This window comes from Panthera tigris, chromosome B2, assembly GCF_018350195.1.
Source record: "Panthera tigris isolate Pti1 chromosome B2, P.tigris_Pti1_mat1.1, whole genome shotgun sequence".
Classification (NCBI taxonomy): domain Eukaryota; kingdom Metazoa; phylum Chordata; class Mammalia; order Carnivora; family Felidae; genus Panthera; species Panthera tigris.
The window spans coordinates 13,372,714-13,392,305 of record NC_056664.1 but is presented as its reverse complement, the minus strand read 5'-3'; the positions used below and the strand labels follow the sequence as shown (position 1 = coordinate 13,392,305).

The window sequence follows — 19,592 nt, the reverse complement described above, 5'->3', positions numbered from 1 at the left end:
CAGTGCTCATGTATATACCAGTTTGTTACCACTCAGCACCCAAAAGGCAATGTAAACACTTTTGTCCCATTAGATAAAATCTTAGCCAGCATCTTGCTCATTGGAAACTTAAAACCAGATGATTGAGATGTCCTCATTCAGAAAATTCTCCAAAGGATCTGTAAGCTAAAGGTAACAGATTCTTTATAAAAGTAACACCTTTCCTAAAGAAAAAATCAAAATGAATTAGGCCCTACCTAGTAACCACAAATGCCATAGGGCTTCCTGTCCCACAGGCCGCGTTTTACACGTTAATTCATTAATCTGCCCAACCCTGTAAGGACCATCTTTATCGCCACTGTACAGTTGTGGAAACCGAGGCATGACAACTCAAGGAACTTGCAAAAATACAGTGGCTTAGTGGGAGAGAGGAGATCCCTACCAGTCTGCCGCTAGAGTCTATGCCTGTGCTTCCGGGACTTCACCGCACACTGCAATCACCGGAGGATCTTTAAAACCCCATCTCCTGCCTGATTAAACCGGTATGGGAGGCAACCTGGGACCAAGATTGTAAAAGGTTCCCAGGTGAGTCTAAGCAAAGTTTGGGAACCGCTTGGTCTGCGCTAGCTGTATTAACAGTGTCGCTGTAGTGCTGCTGCTTCTCTTGCCCAAGAGTTTCTTCACCAAGGCGCCGAACTCGGGGCAAAAGCAGCGAGAGAAAACAAAAGGAAAAGAGGCGGCAGGCGAGGCCTGGGGGGTTCCGCGAGCGGGCCGCTCGAGAAAGCAGAGACGGGGAGTCCGCGACCTTCGCCCTGAGAAGGGGGCGGAGGGCCCAGCTCCCCGCGCGGCCGCAGGAGCCCGAGGCCCGAGCGGGCAGGTGCGTCGCAGGCTCCGGAGACCGAAGGGACGCGGGCCCAGTTCCACGGGCGGCGGAAGCGGGGGGCGCGCCGCCCGCCACGTGACTCCCCTCCCGCGGCCGCCCAAACGCCGGGACGGGGCCCGGACGTCCTCCGCGCGCTCCGCGGAGCCGGCTTGCTGGGACCTAAGTTACTTAGCGCCGCCGGACCGACGCCGGAAAGTTCGTGACTCTGCTCGGCGGGGCGGGGACGGGAAGTGCGGGATGGGAACCGAGCGCACTGGGTGCGCGGAGGGGAAGGAGGCGGCGTCCGGGGCCCCGGCCCGGCCCGGCCCCCGGCTCCTTTTCGTCTCCCGCCGTATACCCACCCGGAGGTGAAATCCTGCTGCACGCTCAGCAGCCGCTCGCGCAGTGTCTCCAGCATCGCCGCCGCCGTGTCTCCCTCCCTCGGGCTTCAGGCCGCCGCCTCTGCTTCCACCCAGGGTCCGCTCGGCCGTCCCCACACCTGTCACCCGCGCGCCCCGCACACTCGCGCCCAGCCCCGCCCCCGACTCGGTCGGCGCCCGGCGCCGCAGCCCCTTCCGCGTTCCCGCCCCCCTCTCGCGCACTCCCGCCCTGCCCCCGCCGCGCCCAGGCCCGCGCAGCCGCAGTGGGCCGCGCCGGCCTCGGGCTGCGGAAAGGGGGCGGGCCTTCCCTCGCAGCTGAGCAAAAGATGTCTTTTTGCAGCCCGAGCCGGGCCCTCTCGTTTTTTCTCTAAAACACAAGTGGCATCGTGAAAGAATGTTTTCAGTTGAGGGCATCTTTGAGAGCAGCGTTGGTTTTTACGACTTGGGAGAGAATGGGATAAATTTCTTGCACAGAGTGCACATCCCTGAAGCAAACCTTCACCGCCTGTGTCCGGGAACTGACCCCAGGGACTTTGCCCTTGGATGAGAGAATTAACCATTCTAAGCCTTGGTTTCTTCATTCATAAAATGGGAAGGATAATCAACTGTTTCCACATCACCACTTTTCCACTTCAACTTCCAGGAGGCTTTTGTGCCCTTCACACCAAAGGAGGTCGCCTTTGTCAGGTCACCGGTGAGCTCCATGTTGTCAATGCCATTTATCACGAACCTGCCCTGGTTTTTTTTCTCGACCTTTCAGTGACCCTCAAAGCAATACCTTATACCATTTTTAAGACACATTCTTCTCTTGCCTTCAGGGACATCATACTTCTATTCTCCCTTCCTGTCCAGTCTTATTTCAACAGTTGCTCCCAAGTCTCCATCACCAGCCTCCCGCTCTTCTCCATGTGCGCTCTACCATGCTGGAAATTCTATCAAGGCAGTGATGGACGCCCAATTCTCTATCTTCAGCCCTGTCCCCCCCTCCTGCTCCTTCAATTCATACCAGTTGCTTACTTAACATGTATCGGGTAGGCATTTCAAACCCAACATACCCCAAATTGAAAATGTGATTGCATATGCACGTCCTAACTTGCTCGTCCTCCAGTCTTTCCCATTTCAGTAAATGGCACCACCAAATTGCTCAAATTAAGCCACCTGAAATCAGCCATTTCCTCACTTCCTCATCCCCCATATTAACTCATCAGGTCCAATCCAATCCACTCTATTTCTTTTCTTATATATAATTTTTTTTTATTTATTATTTTTGAGAGAGAGAGAGAGAGAGAGAGAGAGAGAGAGAGAGAGAATCCCAAGCAGGCTCTGTACTGTCAGCGCAGAGCCCGATGCAGGGCTTGAACTCACGAACTGTGAGATTATGCCCTGAGCTGAAACCGCGAATTGGATGCCCAATCAACTGAGCCACCCAGGTGTCCCCACTCTGTTTCTAAAATATTCCTGGAACCTGCTCCCCTTTCTCCATCTTCAGTATAGTCACCCTAGTCCAAGGCACTGTCAACTTTTACTAGGAACACTGACAGGTCCCCTGATGCTACTCTTTTGCCATCTACACCCTTGTAATCCATCCTTGACATGACAGCCAAAGAGGATTATCTAAAAGCAATCAGATCAGGTTGCTCTCCTGCTTTAAAGCCTCCAGTTGCTTCCTGTGCCCTCAGAATAAAATTACAAAGTCCTAAAATTTGAACCTTCCTGATATTCTATCCAAGGCAAGCACAGTTGACCCTCGAATAACACAAGTTTGCACTGTGTGGGTCCACTAATATGCAGATTTTTTTCAATAAATACAGTGCAAATTTTTTGGGAGATTTGTGACGATTTGAAAAAGCTTGAAGATGAGCTGCATAGCCTAGAAATACAAAAAAAAAAAAAGTAAAAAAAAATTAGGTATCATTGTAAGAATACAGTATATAATACATATACGAAATATGTGCTAATCTATTTATTTTATATAGATAAGGCTTCTGGCTAATAGTAGGCTATTAGTAGTTAAGTTTTGGGTTTTCAGGAAATCTAAAGTTACATGTGAATTTTTGACTGGGAGGGGATCTGTGCCCCTAACCCCTTTTTCAAGGGTCAATTGTACTACCCGCCTATCATGACCTTGACATTTAAGCCACAGTAGCCTTGTGTGTGTGTTCCTTGAAAAGTCCAGGTTCAGTTCCACCTTGAGGCCTTTTCAGAAGCTTTTCTCCAGCATGTTGCATTGCTGGCTTCTTCTTGGCATTCACATCTCAGCTTAAATATCATCCCTTTAAATAGGTCTCCCCAGATAATTCAACTTACCTATGTAATCACTTCCTATACACAGCCTGCTTCTCAACTTAATACACATCACTATCTGACAATTTATCTACTATTTGTTTAATTAAGAAAAAGTTCTTTACTACTTTTTTTTTTTACACCATTTATTTTCAATTCAGGACTGGGACTAGGGTGAGGCAGGTGAGGTGTTCATTTCAGGTGTTCATTTCATTTTCAGGTGTGCAAAATTTAAGGGGAGCCAGAAAGCTCAGTATTCAAGATGAATAATATTTTTTTAAATTTTTTTTTAATGTTTATTTCTGAGAGACAGAGGGCGAGCAGGGGAGGGGCAGAGAGAGAGAGAGAGAGAGGGAGACACAGAATCTGAAGTAGGCTCTAGGCTCTCAGCTGTCAGCACAGAGCCTGATGTGGGGCTCGAACTCACCACGAGATCATGACCTGAGCTGAGGTCGGATGCTTAACCCACTAAGCCACCCAGGTGCCCAAGATGAATAATATTTTAATGCATTATTTTTAAAAATTCAAAATTTTTAAAAATTCATGCAAAAAACAAATCTGATTAACAAAACAAATGTTTAAATAAAGACTGGATCCAAGATGGCTGGGATCGAATGTGGCAAGTGAGACGGACTATGTAAGGACAGGCCCAATATAAACCCCCCTCATCTGAGTTGGTTAGCTCTGTATGCACCTAAAACAGTGAATGGTACATAGTAAACACCCAGGAAATATTGAATATTGATAGTTTTGTTGGAGGAATCCAATAAGATAAACCATGTGGCTTCTGGCTGGGGGGAACACCTCTTCTCCCCACTTGATGATTTCTTCCACGTGGAGAAATCTCCTCCACGATGTAACACACTCTAGGTCTTTCCCGGACGAGGAGAGGTGACTATATAGGTTAGTGAGCTAGGGACAAAGGAGGCTGGCCCCATCCTCTCTTCTTTATCTTGGCTGAAAACTTCCAGTTAGAAACACTCATTCTGTTCCATAAGGACCGGTGCCAGATGAGGAGGTCGGGGTGACTGGTATTTTCTGTAACTGGATGGGCAAGTCTTAATCTGAGGTTCAGTAACAGGAATTCTGCTCGCCCATGAATATTGTATAAGCCATGTGTTTCGTCAGCCTTACCAGAAATGAAAGTGATGTTCCTGCCACTTTATGCTGACGCTCTTATTTCTCAGTTGGTCCAGACAAGTAAGAGAGAGGGGTGCTGTTTACTGAGCCCTCCCCCAACCTCCCAGAAATACTACCTGGTACAGAGAAGGTGATCAAATGATCAAGTCTATAGAGACAGATGCCTCAGTATCTAGTAGATTGGGAAACCACAGCTACTGGGAAATAATAAACTTTTATTATTGTAATTCAATTAAATAAACACCTCTGCTCATAAATTTTCAATCTACTAAATTTCACGGGTTCCTACAAAGCACCAAATCAGAACAAAAAGACTCTGCCCATCACTAGAGAATAGCCTTTACTTGTTGTGCCCAATCATTTTTGTTTTGACATCGCCTTATTGGTCTGTGGTATGTTTGTGCCTTGTTTTGAGGTGTTTTATGAACATTTTTAATCCCTTTTAATTTAATTTTAATCCCATTTTTAATTTGTCTGTTAAAGCCAAAAACAGTGGAAACTTTAAAAGGACTAATAAGGGGCACTTGGGTGGCTCGGCCAGGTGAGTGTCCGAGTCCTGATTTCAGTTCAAGTCATGAGCTCAAGGTTTGTGGGATCGAGCCCCATGTGGGGGCTCTGAGCTGACAGCATGGAACCTGCTTGGGGTTCTCTCTCCCCTCTCTCTCTGCCCTTTCCCTGCTCACACATGTGCTCATATCTCTCAAAATAAATGAATAAACATTTAAAAATGTATATATATTAAAAGGGCTAATAAGAAAGAACAGTGATAAGCAAAAGTAAGCTTTAGAAAATGAATGGGGAGAGAAAATGACTACCATTACGTGAGTCGTTTTGGAGGAATGATTAAGGACCAAGATTCGAAGCATGTGACGCATTATGTTGATTTAAGTGATGGTAATTAGCTGGAAACCAGGAAGACTGATTTGCAAAATGAAAACAAAAAACAAATTTTTAAGAACAGTTAGAGAACCAACATCAATATTAACGGCTATTGGCCTAATCTTAACTCAGCAACTGGTCAAGAGTTGATCTGCAAACATATTAGCAAAGCACAGAGAAAGCTTTGGTGATAAAACTTTGGGGACAAGCACAAAAGCTGGGTAAGAAGGCCCCTATGCTGGGGCTGCTGGGGCACCTGGGTGGCTCAGTAGGTTGAGGTGGATTTTGGCTCAGGTGATGATCTTGCAGTTCATGAGTTTGAGCCCTGCATTGGGCTCTGTGCTCACAGTTCGGAGCCTGGAGCCTACTTTGGATTCTGTGTCTTCCTCTCTCTCTGCTCCTACCCCGATGCGTTCTGTCTCTGTCTCTCTCTCTCAAAAATAAATAGACATTAAAAAAAATTTTTTTTAAAAAAAAAGAAGGCTCCTATACTGGGGCACCTGTGTGGCTCAGTCAGTTAAGCTGGTGATTTCAGCTCAGGTCATGATCTCACAGTTTGTGAGCTCGAACCCTGTGTGGGGCTCTGTGCTGACAGTGAAGAGCCTGCTTGGGATCCTCTCTCCCTCTCTCTCTCCCTCTCTCTCTCTCTCTCTCTCTCTCTCTTTCTCTGCCCCTCCCTCTTTCTTCCTCTCAAAATAAATAAATAAACTTAAAAAAAAAAAAGAAGGCCCCTAAACTATTGCTTCCATGGACCATCAACATTAGCATCAGGTGGAAGCTTGTAGCAAATGCAGCATCTCAGGCCCCACCCAGACCTGCTGAGTCAGAACGTGAATTTTCACAAGGTCCCCAGGTGATTCATATGGATTTAACATGTGAGAAGCACAGCCCAAGGAAAGCGGTTCCTTGTGTCAATGGATTCTTACAGCAGGCGTGATAAATGAGAATTTGGTGGAATTGGAACCAAAGAGAAAGATGCTATATAAAAGAAGACGCTATAGAACCCAGAGGATTTCACACTTTATTGGCAAACGTCCCTTTGAGTAACTGAAAGGCACTATTGCCATTTGAGTTACAGGAATCATAGATCTGTAGAGAGATCTACAGTGCACTAATATTAGCTTATTTGTCTTTCTTTTCTTAAACCGGGATGTAGATATTTTTGGTATCTTTAATTTTAAGTGGTTAAAGATGCCAGAAGAAACCATTTAAAAGCTATAAAACTGTTTCTTTGAAGCAATGCGCAGTTCCAAGAATAAGGTAAGCTATGGAAGCCGGAAAGGTAATTATCAGCGTGGCATTTTGAAAAGGAAAGCAGAGACAGGACCCAGAGAGGCAGAGGAGCTCCTCCTAACATGCAGGAACAAAGGTTAGAGCAAATTGAAGAATAAAATAAACTAGGTAACAGGGGAGGACATCGAAGTCTGACGCCAGAAGGTGACAGACACTGAGAAGGCAAATACTGTCTGGAGAGACACTCAGCACAGCCAGGTTGGACGGGGAAGAGAATTTTCAACACGAACCAATGTGAATGAACACTGAGAGGCAGTTCACCTGAATCTATTTATGTTTCTTTTTTTTTTTTTTTAATTTTTTTTTCAACGTTTTTTATTTATTTTTGGGACAGAGAGAGACAGAGCATGAACGGGGGAGGGGCAGAGAGAGAGGGAGACACAGAATCGGAAACAGGCTCCAGGCTCCGAGCCGTCAGCCCAGAGCCCGACGCGGGGCTCGAACTCACGGACCGCGAGATCGTGACCTGGCTGAAGTCGGACGCTTAACCGACTGCGCCACCCAGGCACCCCTCTATTTATGTTTCAAAAACGTACCACACTATCATACAATGTAATCGGGCACCTAATCTCACCTTTCTGCTCCTGTGAAAAAAAGAAAGTTACTGCACGGTGCGTTGGAGTACGAAACCTCTTCGTTTTTGCTAATCTGTGTTTGGCTCCGTATGGTCTATGAAGTGTTCCTAAACAACCAACTGAAGCCATTCATTAAGTTGGAGGAACTCTACACGGCACAGGAGACCACATGATATAGTCCTATAAATAAGTGGTTTTCCCCAGAAAAAGTTATTTCTCAGAGATGACATCTTCTGCACCACTACAGAGTGGTAATCCACGCTGAAGCGTTTTAATAAGAATTAGGAGCACCAAAAAAAAAAAAAAAAAAGAAAGAGAGAGAATTACTATCTGTGGTTAACTCTCAGCTTAATATAGGCAAGGTGGAAAAGGTCCTAATCATTGAAAAGGATTGAAGAAAAAAGCAAATGTTAGGTTCTAGCACGCAAAGAGTTAGTTCCTCTCTGTCCACACATCAGTGGAAACTGATACTTAGAGAGTCTAGTATGAAAATAGAAAGGGTCCTTTATATGCAGTTAAATTGATGGTTCTCAACCCCTGGCTGCACTTTCGAATCACTGGAGGAGCCCCTATTCCTGGGGCCAATCTCAGGACACTGAATTTTTTTGGTTAATTTTGAGCTTTTTTTTATTTTTGAGAGTGAGAGAGAGAGAGAGAGAGAGACAGAGTACGAGTGGGGGAGAGGCAGAGAAAGAGGGAGACACAGAATCCGAAGCAGGCTCCTCCAGGCTCTGAGCTGTCCCCACAGAGCCTGACGCGGGGCTTGAACTCACGGAACGTGAGATCATGACCTGAGCCGAAGTCTGACGCTTAACCAGCTGAGCCACCCAGGTGCCTGAAACAGGGTGCTGTCGAAAAAAACCCGCCAGACGCCGAATAGTAGCGAGGCAAGATTTTATTCATGGCCGGGCCAAACCTGATCTTAAGGAGGAAAGTGCAGAGAATGACCCCAAACAAAGGCAACAGTGAGTTTATATGGATTTTAGCGAGTCAGAATACATCATTATTTGGTTAACCAATTACAACTTACAGCATTTTATGATAGCCAATTATATTGTGACACAGAGACGTTAGTTTTGGCGGGAACCTATCAATTTAAAGGTCTTTGTCCTAAGAGGGTTTAAAATGACCAATCATAGTTAGACACCTGAGATGCCATAGGGCAGTGAGTACTTGACTTTTTACATGTTGGTCTTGCCTAGGCCAGATCTTGGTAGAGGGGGTGGGGGAGCGTTTTGCATCCTAAGTTATCTACTCAGCAAGCAGAAGCGAGATAGGGCGGTTAGTAATTTCTAGTAACCCTAATAGGGAACTACATAAGCCTTTTATCTCAACTATTCATGAAAGGTGAGTTTAAGCCGAACTTATATACAATACGCTTTCTGATATCTTATAAGTTGACCTATTACAGTGCCCCCCACAACACTGATTTAATCACTGTGAGCCCCACCCCCCACCCCCACCCCACCCCCCCAGTGCCTTCAAAGGGCCAGCAGCCCCATCACTTTGGTTTGTGAACAGTCGGTGCAGGGACCTGAGCTCTGCAGGCTCTGCCCAGCACTCTGTGCCGACTGACCCCGAAGGCCACAGTGTGGGGGGTCCAGGGAACTCGCTTATCCTGGTGCCGCACGAGGGAGGCCGAGGCTCTGTCGGGGACACAGGTGTGTGCTCAGGCTGCCCCAAGGCATGTGGTCTCTTTGCAAACACGTGTACACAGCAAAGGGAGGAAGGCTCTGGAACCGGCCGCGTCCTAGACTGGGCCAGGCCTCCTGAACTGGAAAGGTCTTGCTGCCTTTCAGGGAAACAACAAACGCTCTGGTGTCCTGAGCAGCTCTATAGCCATCATGCCAGCAAAAGTGTTCCTTGTCCCTCCTCCTGATGCGTCCTCCAGTCCTGTTGATTTCTCGGAGTGACCTCTCTGCTTCCATTTTTCACTCTTTCTAATCTCTGCTCTTCCACGGACGTCCGCTGCCCCGTGAGTGTCTCATGTCTCTCTCTCTCTCTCTCTCTCTCTCTCTCTCTCTCTCCATGCCTCTTGTTTCTTTCTTTTTTTAAAAAAAATTTTTAATGTTTATTTATTTTTCAGAGAGAGAGATAGAGCGTGAGCAGGGGAGGGGCAGAGAGAGAGAGAGAGGGAGACAGAATCCAAAGCAGGCTCTAGGCCCCGAGCTGTCAGCACAGGACCAGATGCGGGGCTCAAACCCACAAACTGTGAGATCATGACCTGAGCCAAAGTCGGACGCTCAACCGACTGAGCCATCCAGGCACCCCCATGCCTCTTGGTTTCCACCATTGCTACTGACTGGGCCTCTCCCTGGTGACTAGAAGAAAGCTCTAAATGCCTTCATTGTTCTTTCTTTTCACAGAGAATGCCTCAGATAAGCAAAGTTCCGGCACCCCACCCCCACCCTGTCTCTTGTTAGACTTGCCCGTAGGCTAAGACCAGTCCCCAACCTCCTCTACTGTGACCAGGTTGCAGGTCAGCTGATGGAAAACTGGGGCAAGAACTGCTTTCACCCTTTGTGTGTGTGTGTGTGTGTGTCTCCTAAAAGGGGACTCTGAGAGGATGTTTCTTAGACTGTTCAAGGGGGAAATAAGCCTAGAATAGCTAAATTAGAGACCAGGTACGCAGTGTGTGCCTAGTAGTGTTTTGCTTGAGTTGCTTCGATTCCGAGGTTCACATACAGCCAACAGTAAGGTTTCAAACCCTGCCTTTCTGACGTGCTGAGAATCTCAAAAAGGGAGGAAAGAAAGCAGCTCACGTGCACAAAAACACTGGATTCCTCTGTTTTAACTCGTGGATCGTCTCCGTTTACGCACACCAATGGAAGTAAACAGATGTGTTTGTTGTCTCAATAAACCGCTTTATATGCCGATGAAAAGGTTGTGGAGTATATTGAACGGTCTGTGCCTCTATTGTTGAGGTTCTGCTCCTGAAACGAATCTAGTTTACTGTGCTCATCCACTCCTAATTAGGCACCCCTCATTTCCTGGAGGTATCTGTGGAATTGCCTGCGAAAACACGACACTAAGAGAGCGTGAACTAGTAGTCAGTGAAGGACTTTTCACGCAACTTCAGCTTTTTTAAATACAGGAAATGTCACAGGAGGGGGAAGAAAACAAAACAAAGCGGGAGCCCCATTCTCCCCCACCCCCCTCCCCGGAGGCTGCAGTGAAGAGGAAACACTGAGTTTTTTCCAGGAGAGTAAGACGACCTCGAAGGCAGGGAGGGAGGACGGCAACACATTCTGTCTACCGATTTCCCATCGCTTCCTAAAATTTCATCCCTCGGCCCAGCAAGCCCGGTGTCCTCACGGTTTTCTGCCACATCGTCTACTCCACAAACACCTGTTGAGGCCCTACCTATTAGGTATTCTAATACATTCCAGGGACACGTTAATGGTATTGATGTTATCTTAAACTATTATAATGATGGCGATTGCAATCGTTTACTGATAGCACGCTTGTGTCAGGCAGGGTTCTCAGCACTTTACACATATTTTTTTGTTTATTTTATGTTTATTTTTTTAACGTTTATTTTATTTTGAGGGAGAGAGTGTGTGTGCACGTGAGTGGGGGAAGGTCAGAGGGAGAGAGAGAACCCCAAGCAGGCTCCACACAGCACAGAGCCCAACGTGGGGCTCAGATTCATCAACTGTGAAATCGTGACCTGAGCCGAAGTCGGACGCTCAACCGACTGAGCCACCCAGGAGCCCCAGTTTTTAAAAAAAATTTTTTTAATGTTTTTATTTATTTTTGAAGGAGAGAGAGAGACAGAGCATGAGCAGGGGAGGAGCAGAGAGAGGAGGAGACACAGAATTCGAAGCAGGCTCCAGGCTCCGAGCTGTCAGCACAGAGCCCGACGCGGGGCTCAAACTCACACGCTGTGAGATCATGACCTGAGCCGAAGTTGGCCGCTTAACCGACTGAGCCACCCAGGTGCCCCCCCAGGAGCCCCATTTTTTTGCCCATTTTAGCGATGAGGAAAGAAGGGACAGTCAGGCACCAACGAACCCATGAGGAGTTACTAGGCTAGAGGTGAGGCGACTGGTGTTTTGCATGTGGCTGTGACAGCCCAGATGGAGGCTGCCTGGCCTAGGTAGACTTTGCCTTGGAAGGAGTCCCAAAAGGAGGCCTGTCATTGGGGCCCACCTGGGAAATTGAAATCCAGGTGTGTCACCGCAAACTGCTGGACGGTGCGTGTGTTTCGCTGCTCAGGTTGGACCCCTGGCCCAGCTTTCCAGGGCCAGCTCCTGGCAAATGGCACCTGGTCATATGGAAGCTGGGGCTCCCCTGGTTGTGTGGTTATCTGTGGTTCCCCCATGGCAGGGGGACCCCTCCCGGACTGGCAAGACCCTAGAGGGAGAGAACAGTGAAGACAGAGAGCCCGCCGGTGTTAGGGGCAGGGCAGGGGACGGGCGGGCCATGCCCGTGCCAGATACTTTTGCACTCTGCCCTTTGGAAGGGAGTCGGGGAGGGGGCCCCCGCCTGGGATCCTGCTGCCGAGATTCAGGCTCAGGTGGGAGGAGACTTTCCTTATGGGAACCAGAGGCTTCCCAGCGTAAATGTGGAGCAGAGACCTGGGTGGGTGGGTTTTGAGCCTGGACTCTAGGGGCGAAGAAGGCCAGGTGGTCGGCTCAGGCGGGGGAATCTGTCCATCCTCTTGGCCAAACCCTGCTTCTGCCTCTAATCACAGACAGTGGGTCACCTCCAGGTCATTACCAGCCTCGCTTCCTCAAACTCAGAGGACTAAGGCACTGCCTGTATGACTGCAGGAAGGCAGTCAGCGTTCTGAGTCACCTACACGGCGGTGCGATCCCGGCGGTCACACAGAACCCACCGATACTTGCCTGTAGAAATAATCCTTCTGGAGCATCCAGCCTCAGGAAACGGTCCCAAAGCCCATCAGACGTTTCCTCTTATCACACGCTCTGGGAAAGGATTGGTGAGGCAGGACATCCTGGCATCTTGGAGTTGAGCCTTGAGGGAGTGGTGAGTCCGAAACTGTTACTGTCCCCAGACCCCCTTGTTTATACTCCTTCAGGCTACCATCTGGAAATTACCCTCTGGGCCATATTGACTGTTGCATCCACACGACTCCTGAAACAGAATGCTACGGGCACCAGTGACAGTCACAACAAAGTTTATTACAATGAGAGGCAAGGCCGACCGATCGGGACCAACACTCTTGATAAGAGTGCGGCCCCGAACAGCCGGGGGACAGAGTTTTTATAACCAATCACATCGTTTTATCATCACCTGGGAACAAAACAAAGAAACAGGTTTCAGATGAGTTAACAGTTGCCTAATGAGGTGTTTACTTTAGACTTTCTGCCTCTAAGTTGCAACCAGTGGATCTCCTTGACCCTGCCTCTGATGCTCTTTTCTTTGAACTTTTGTTTCCTTAATTGGTGAAGCCTAATTTACAAGGGTATGAGGCGTAGTTTACCAGAGCAAAGCAAGGCTGTTATCTCTTAACCTTCAGTGTCAACACAAGGCTGTTATTTTTCAAGCTAAGCATTAGCCCTACACTACAATTTAACCCTTACATTTCCCCCTTTTCTTGTCAGTGAATCAATCCCTTGATTCATCATTAGGAACTAAGGGGATATAATTGGACCTGAACATCATAATTTTTATTTCACTAACTCGCTTTTTGACATATTGTACTAACCAATTGATAATGCACGGGCCAATAGTTAACCCGAGAAGTAACAATAGCAGTGGCCCAGCTACGGCTGTAAGCAATGATGTGAGCCAGGGGGACCAAGAGAATAAACTCTGATACCAATTATTGCTTGCTTCCCTGGCACGTTCCCTGGCCCTAAGATTATCCCTGACCAAACTGAGAGTGTCTCGGATTACTCTGGAATTGTTTGCATAAAAACAGCATGTTTCTCCGAGGGCCACGCAGAGGCCCCCTTCCTTCATGAAAAGTAAATCAAGCCCTCTTCTGTTTTGTAATACAACCTCGGCTAAAGAGTCTACTTGGTGTTCTAGCCGAGAAATTGAAGTTTCCAAGTAGCCTAGGTCTCGGTCTACTTGTTTACAGTTTTGAAGTTTTGGTCCCCCACAATGAGTCCAGCAGTTCCAATAGTTGTGGATCCCGCAATTTCCAGTCCCACTAGGAGTGGAATGAGGACTGGTGTTGCCCTTTTTACCCTGGTATGTTAGCCAATTTTTGTTCTTGATCCCTGTGTCCACATCCATAGGTAACCATATAGGGGTTTTTAGGGACCGGAGGAGCAAAGCCCGTTGGCTGTTTATAATTAGTAACTAAAGTCCCCCATGAGTCCCCCACCAAGTCGCATAAATCAAACAAACAACAACAACAACAAAAAAAAAAACAAGGCACAGTGGAAGAGGTATTAGATGCTATCACCTTCCTCATGACAGTGTCCCTGAGTTCCCATTTGTATGGCCAAAAACATAGGGGATGCAATTCCATACAGTCCCCCACACTTAACACCATACAAACCCAAAAAATTATGCTCGCATCAGTCTTAGCTTTAAAGGATCTTCTGGGTGCCTTTGAAACTCCCGTTGCTGTTTGTTATCTGGTTCTGTATCGGTCTGGGTTGCTCCCGCCTTCACGCAGTTTTTCTTAATCTGAGAGTGATGAATCCAGGTTCGGACACCATCTACCTTGATGGCCGTGTGCGTAGTCAGAATCACGGTGTGTGGTCCTTTCCAGCGCGACTCCAGGGTTTTAGGCTCATGCCTTTTGACCCAGACTAAGTCTCCTGGTTGAAAGGGGTGGGGAAGAACAGGAGGATGAGCGAAGGCTTCTCTCAAGGCCCTGGTTATTTCCTTCTGTACATGTTGCAGGGCCATGAGCGAAGCCAGCAAATGGTCCTGTTCCAACTGTTCCATTACATCGTCTCCTAGCCTCGGCAGGATAGGTGGAGGTCTGCCGAATAAAATTTCATAAGGGGAAAATCCCTTGACAAATGGAGTACAACGCGCTCGCAAAAGGGCAAAAGGCAGGACATCAACCCAATTTTCGCCTGTCTCAAGGGACAATTTGGTTAAGGTCTCTTTTAGGGTCCTATTCATCCTTTCTACTTGACCCGAGCTCTGGGGTCTATATGCACAGTGTAATTTCCAATCTATTCCCAATGCCTGGGCCAGACCCTGGGACACCTGCGCCGTGAAGGCCGGGCCATTGTCCGATCCTATGCTCAGAGGCAGCCCGAATCTAGGGATTATTTCATTTAATAATTTCTTAACTGTCGCCTGAGCCGTTTCTGATTTAGTGGGGAATGCCTCGACCCACCCGGAGAAGGTGTCTACAAAAACAAGCAAATATTTATATCCGTATTTCCCTGGTTTAATCTCAGTAAAATCTACTTCCCAAAAGCGGCCTGGCTCAATTCCTCTATCTCTTTTAGCTTCTGAAACCTTCCTATTTGCACCCTGATTTACTTGGGCACAGCTTACACATCTTTCAACCACCTCTTCAATCTCTTTTCCCAGCCCTTGCGCCCTGAACTTTCTCCGCACTAATTCCGCCATCTTCGTTTTTCCCAGATGAGTCCCTTGGTGGAGCTGACCCACCATGCGCCTCCCGAGTGCCGCCGGTAAGAGTATCTTACCTTTAGGATCTTGAAACCACTTTTGTCCCGGCATCTTGCTTCCCCCTTTTCTGGAAATCCACTCCAAATCTTTAGGAGTGTAACTGGGCTCCAGTGGAAGCAGGGGGTCTGTCAAGATCGGTAGCTCCAAGGCACTTTTACTTTTAGTTGGGGCAGCTTTCTTGGGCTGCTGCATCAGCCAGGCGGTTTCCGATTGCCTGTAGGGAGTCGCCTTTTTGATGTCCCGGGCAGTGAATGATTGCCAGCCTCGCAGGTTCCCAGATGGCTGCTAGAAGATCTAAAATTTTAGCTTTATTTTTGATGGCCTTGCCTTCTGCTGTGAGGAGACCGCACTCTTGATAAATGGATCCGTGTACATGCGTGGTTGCAAAAGCATAGCGGCTGTCTGTATAAATGTTAACTGACTTGTTTCTTCTGAGTTTTAGGGCTTTTGTTAGTGCGATGAGCTCTGCGCATTGGGCTGAAGTTCCTGGGGGAAGGGTCTGTTGCCATAAAACTTCACGGTCTGTCGTCACCGCAGCACCGGCATACCTTTGCCCTTGAAACACAAAACTACTGCCGTCTGAAAACATGCTGATATCAGGGTCATGTAAAGGAATGTCCGTAAGATCAGAGCCAAGGTTTCTGGGCAAGGGTGTACAGGGGGATTCTGGCCTTCGGGCAGCAAAGTGGCTGGGTTTAAGGTTGTGGGAGCACAAAAACGTATTCGGGGCTGGTCAAGTAGCAATGCTTGATATTGGGTAATCCGAGCATTTGACAGCCATCGCTCTGGGGGAGCCCGCAGTAAAGTTTCCACTTCATGGGGCCCCGTGACAGACAATGCTTGCCCTAAGGTTAGTTTGTCTGCATCTTTAACTAGAAGCGCAGTGGCAGCAATTTGTCGAATGCATGGGGGCCACCCGGAAGCAACTGGATCCAGCCGTTTTGATAAATAAGCCACTGGTCGGCGCCAAGGTCCTAGGCGCTGTGTCAGAACTCCCTTGGCTACCCCCCCTTTTTCGGCTACAAACAAATGGAATGGCTTGGTGGGATCTGGTAGGGCCAAGGCTGGTGGGGTCATGAGAGCATCTCGTAAGGCTTGGAAGGCTTTGGTTTGAGTCTCTCCCCACATGAAGGATTCTGGAGACCCTTTGAGGGTGGCATACAAAGGGGCTGCCAGTTCAGCAAAGCCAGGTATCCATAGTCTGCAGTAGCCTGCCGCCCCAAGGAACTCGCGGACTTGTTTGCGAGTTTTAGGCTGAGGGATATCGAGTATGGCCCGAATTCTTTGTTCACCAAGGTAGCGCTTACCTTTTTTAAGGTTGTAACCTAGATAGGTCACTGCAGTACGACAGACCTGTGCTTTTCTGGCTGACACTCGGTACCCCAGTTTTTGTAGAAGACTCAAGAGTCCTTTGGTGGCATTCAGGCATTCTAAATTAGAAGGGGCCGCCAGCAAGATATCATCAACATATTGCAATAGAGTTACCTGTGGGTTGGAAATCCGAAATGGCTCTAAATCTTGGTGCAGGGCTTCATTAAAAAGAGTAGGAGAATTTTTAAATCCCTGGGGGAGTCGCGTCCAGGTGAGCTGTCCGGCTTTTCCCTCTTCAGGATCAGTCCATTCAAATGCAAATAGTGGCTGGCTTTGTGGGGCCAGCGGGATGGCAAAGAAGGCATCTTTTAAGTCCAGAACTGTATAATACACCTGAGAAGGGGGAAGCAGACTAAGGAGAGTATAAGGGTTGGGTACAGTAGGATGAATGTCCATTACCCTGGCGTTTACTGCTCTTAGGTCTTGAACTGGCCGGAAATCGGATGAATTAGGCTTCCGGACAGGAAGAAGCGGAGTATTCCATGGCGACTTGCATGGGATCAAAATGCCAGAGTCGCGCAAACGCTTGATGTGAATAGCGATTCCCCGCCTAGCCTCCCGGGACATGGGATATTGTTTTAGTCTTACCGGAAGTGCGGATGCCTTAAGTTCCACTATTATGGGAGCTTGATGAATTGCCAGCCCAGGTGGATTAGTTTCAGCCCATACCTGGGGAAAATCCGCCTGGAGGCTTTTAAGGAGGGGATCGACTGCATGAACATTTTCATTAGGCACTGGAGTGAGCAGGCCCTCTTCCCCAAGTGGCACAGTCACCATTACCGTTGTTGGGCCATCCTGGCCGACTTTAATATGCATACCCCCTTCAGTGAATTTCAAAGAAGCCGTTAGTTTATGCAGTAGGTCTCTACCTAGTAATCCAGGGTAGGGGCATTCAGGCATGATTAGGAAAGAATGTGTAACAGTTTTACGGCCTAAATCTACTTGTCGTTCAGTGGTCCATTTACAAGTCTGGGACCCAGTTGCTCCTTGCACCAGGGTTGCCCCTTGCCTGGTGGGGCCAGGATCTTGTTTTAAAACTGAAAAGGTTGCCCCAGTGTCCACCAAGAAGGTCTTAGGTTGGCCCCCTATATTAACAGTAACCAACGGCTCAGAAGGGGCCACCGAGCCGCGGCCCCGTCAGTCGAAATCGACTCCCATCACAGATACCTGGGGTGGCCCAGTTTTGCGTTGGGCTAAGTTGGGGCAATCCTTTTTCCAGTGTCCCTCTTGTTTGCAATATGCACACTGATTTTTTCCCAGTGACACTTGAACCCTTTGTTTATCTTTTTTCTTTTGTTCAGACCAGAATTCTTTGGGCGCTCTGGGTCCTCTTCCCTCACGGGCATCCAGGACGGCTGCCACCACCCTGCTTAATTTTTTTTTTTTTTTTGTCTGTCTTTTTTCCTGAGAATCCCTATTGTTGAAAACTTTTTGGGCTATTTTAACTAACTCAGATAAATTTTTTTTCCTTCAAACCCATCTAATTTTTGTAATTTTTTCCGAATGTCTGGGGCTGCCTGTGAGACAAAAGCCAGATTTAATGCCCTACTATTTTTAGGTGCCTCAGGGTCAATAGGGATAAAGGTGCGGTACGCCTCCATGAGCCTTTCTAAGAAGGCCGAGGGGCTTTCCTCAGCTCCCTGAATTACTTCTGTTACCTTAGACATGTTTGTGGGCCGGCGGGCGGCCGCTTGGAGACCTCCCAGTAGAGTCTGGCGAAATAGGGTTAATGATCGCCTACCGTGAGGAGTGTTTGGGTCCCAATTCTCAGGATGCGAGGAAGGAAAAACTTCCTCCAGCACAGCAGGATCCACGGTGGGTTGCCCGTTTGGCCCCATCACTAATTTCTGGGCCTCACGACGGATCTTATCTCGCTCCTCAGTGGTGAAGAGAACCTGCAAGAGCTGCTGGCAGTCATCCCAGGTTGGCTGATGGGTCACAAATATAGTTTCAAGAAGAGAAATTAATGTTTGGGGTTTCTCTGAGAACGAGGGGTTTTGAAGCTTCCAATTATAAAGGTCGCTAGTGGAGAAGGGTACATAAGTCATAAAGGGTTGGATATCACCCTGCAGGGGTGACCCCGGACAAAGGGGTAGGGCAGCGGGAGGGGGGTGGAAGGGAGTCCTTGACTGGGTGTGAGACAAGCTCAGGGGAATGTCCCGACTCGGACTTGCCTCCTGATCTGAAGCATCTTGACCCGTATTTTTTTGGGCGAGAACTATAGGGTGGCGGGTGGTAAGTTTCTTCTTCTTCCTCCGGTGCAGGTGATAGAGGGGGCAGCCGCTTAGTCCCGTTAAGATTCTTATTTTGAGCTCCAGATGGGCTGCCTTTGAGTGGTAAAGCCTGTACTTTAGGGAGGCAAGGGGGAAGGGGAAGGAGAAGTTTTAACCAATCAGGAGGGTTTTCGATGAGGGTCCTCCATGCCCCAATATATGGGATTTGGTCTTCGTGCCTAGAAAAGACAATATCATGAAACTTATATACCAATGTAAGGTCAAAGGTCCCCTGTGGAGGCCATTCCACCTGAAAGCTGGTCCATTCCACCTCGCAGAGAATTCGAAGGACTGGCTTCTTAACGTGGAGGCCGAAAACTGAGGTAGCTCTCTTATAGTCCTGGAAATGGGTTAGTATGAGACTCAGAGGGGTGGGGGTACTCTGATTTTGACCCATGACAAAGATAGGCAGAACTGACAAGGACGCACAGACAGTCAACAGGAAGAAGACAATCAAGACACGAAGAAAACACAAATTTGAGATCTCTAGGCCAGTAGGCCGTGGCAGCCACCTGAAAATAGGATCCTTCTTGACAAAAACCAAACCAAATGGGGTCCACCAGCATCCCGGTAGGATCCCTGACTCTGGGTCTATAGCCGCGTCCAGCAGACCCTCCTGAGTCATCCAAATGGCGCGCCCCAAGAATTCCTTACCTCTCCCAATCCCGAGCTTCTTCCCAGGGGTCGGCAGAGCAATCCGCAGAAAGGGCCCTGTTTCAGACCTTTAACTTTCTGGCGGAACAATCCGAGGAAAGGGCCCTGTTTCAGACCTTTAACTTTCCCACGGAACAATCCAAGGAAAGGGCCCTGTTTCAGACCTTTAACTTTCCCGGCCAATGCACCAAATGTTGCATCCACACGACTCCTGAAACAGAATGCTACGGGCACCAGTGACAGTCACAACAAAGTTTATTACAATGAGAGGCAAGGCCGACCGATCGGGACCAACACTCTTGATAAGAGTGCGGCCCCGAACAGC

General features: G+C 48.2%; 1 protein-coding gene across 6 annotated transcripts in view; it reads right to left on the bottom strand.

The window, feature by feature from the left end:
• DTNBP1 (dystrobrevin binding protein 1) overlaps nt 1–1,393 on the bottom strand; it is a 131,509-nt gene extending 130,116 nt beyond the window's left edge. For all 6 annotated transcript variants that reach the window (XM_042985676.1, XM_042985679.1, XM_042985677.1 and 3 more), the window contains exon 1: nt 1,204–1,393. In XM_042985676.1, coding sequence (XP_042841610.1) covers nt 1,204–1,259 — 56 coding nt within the window. In that variant the 5' untranslated portion in view covers nt 1,260–1,393. The remainder of the gene's footprint in view (nt 1–1,203) is intronic.
• Nucleotides 1,394–19,592: the final 18,199 nt, after the last annotated feature.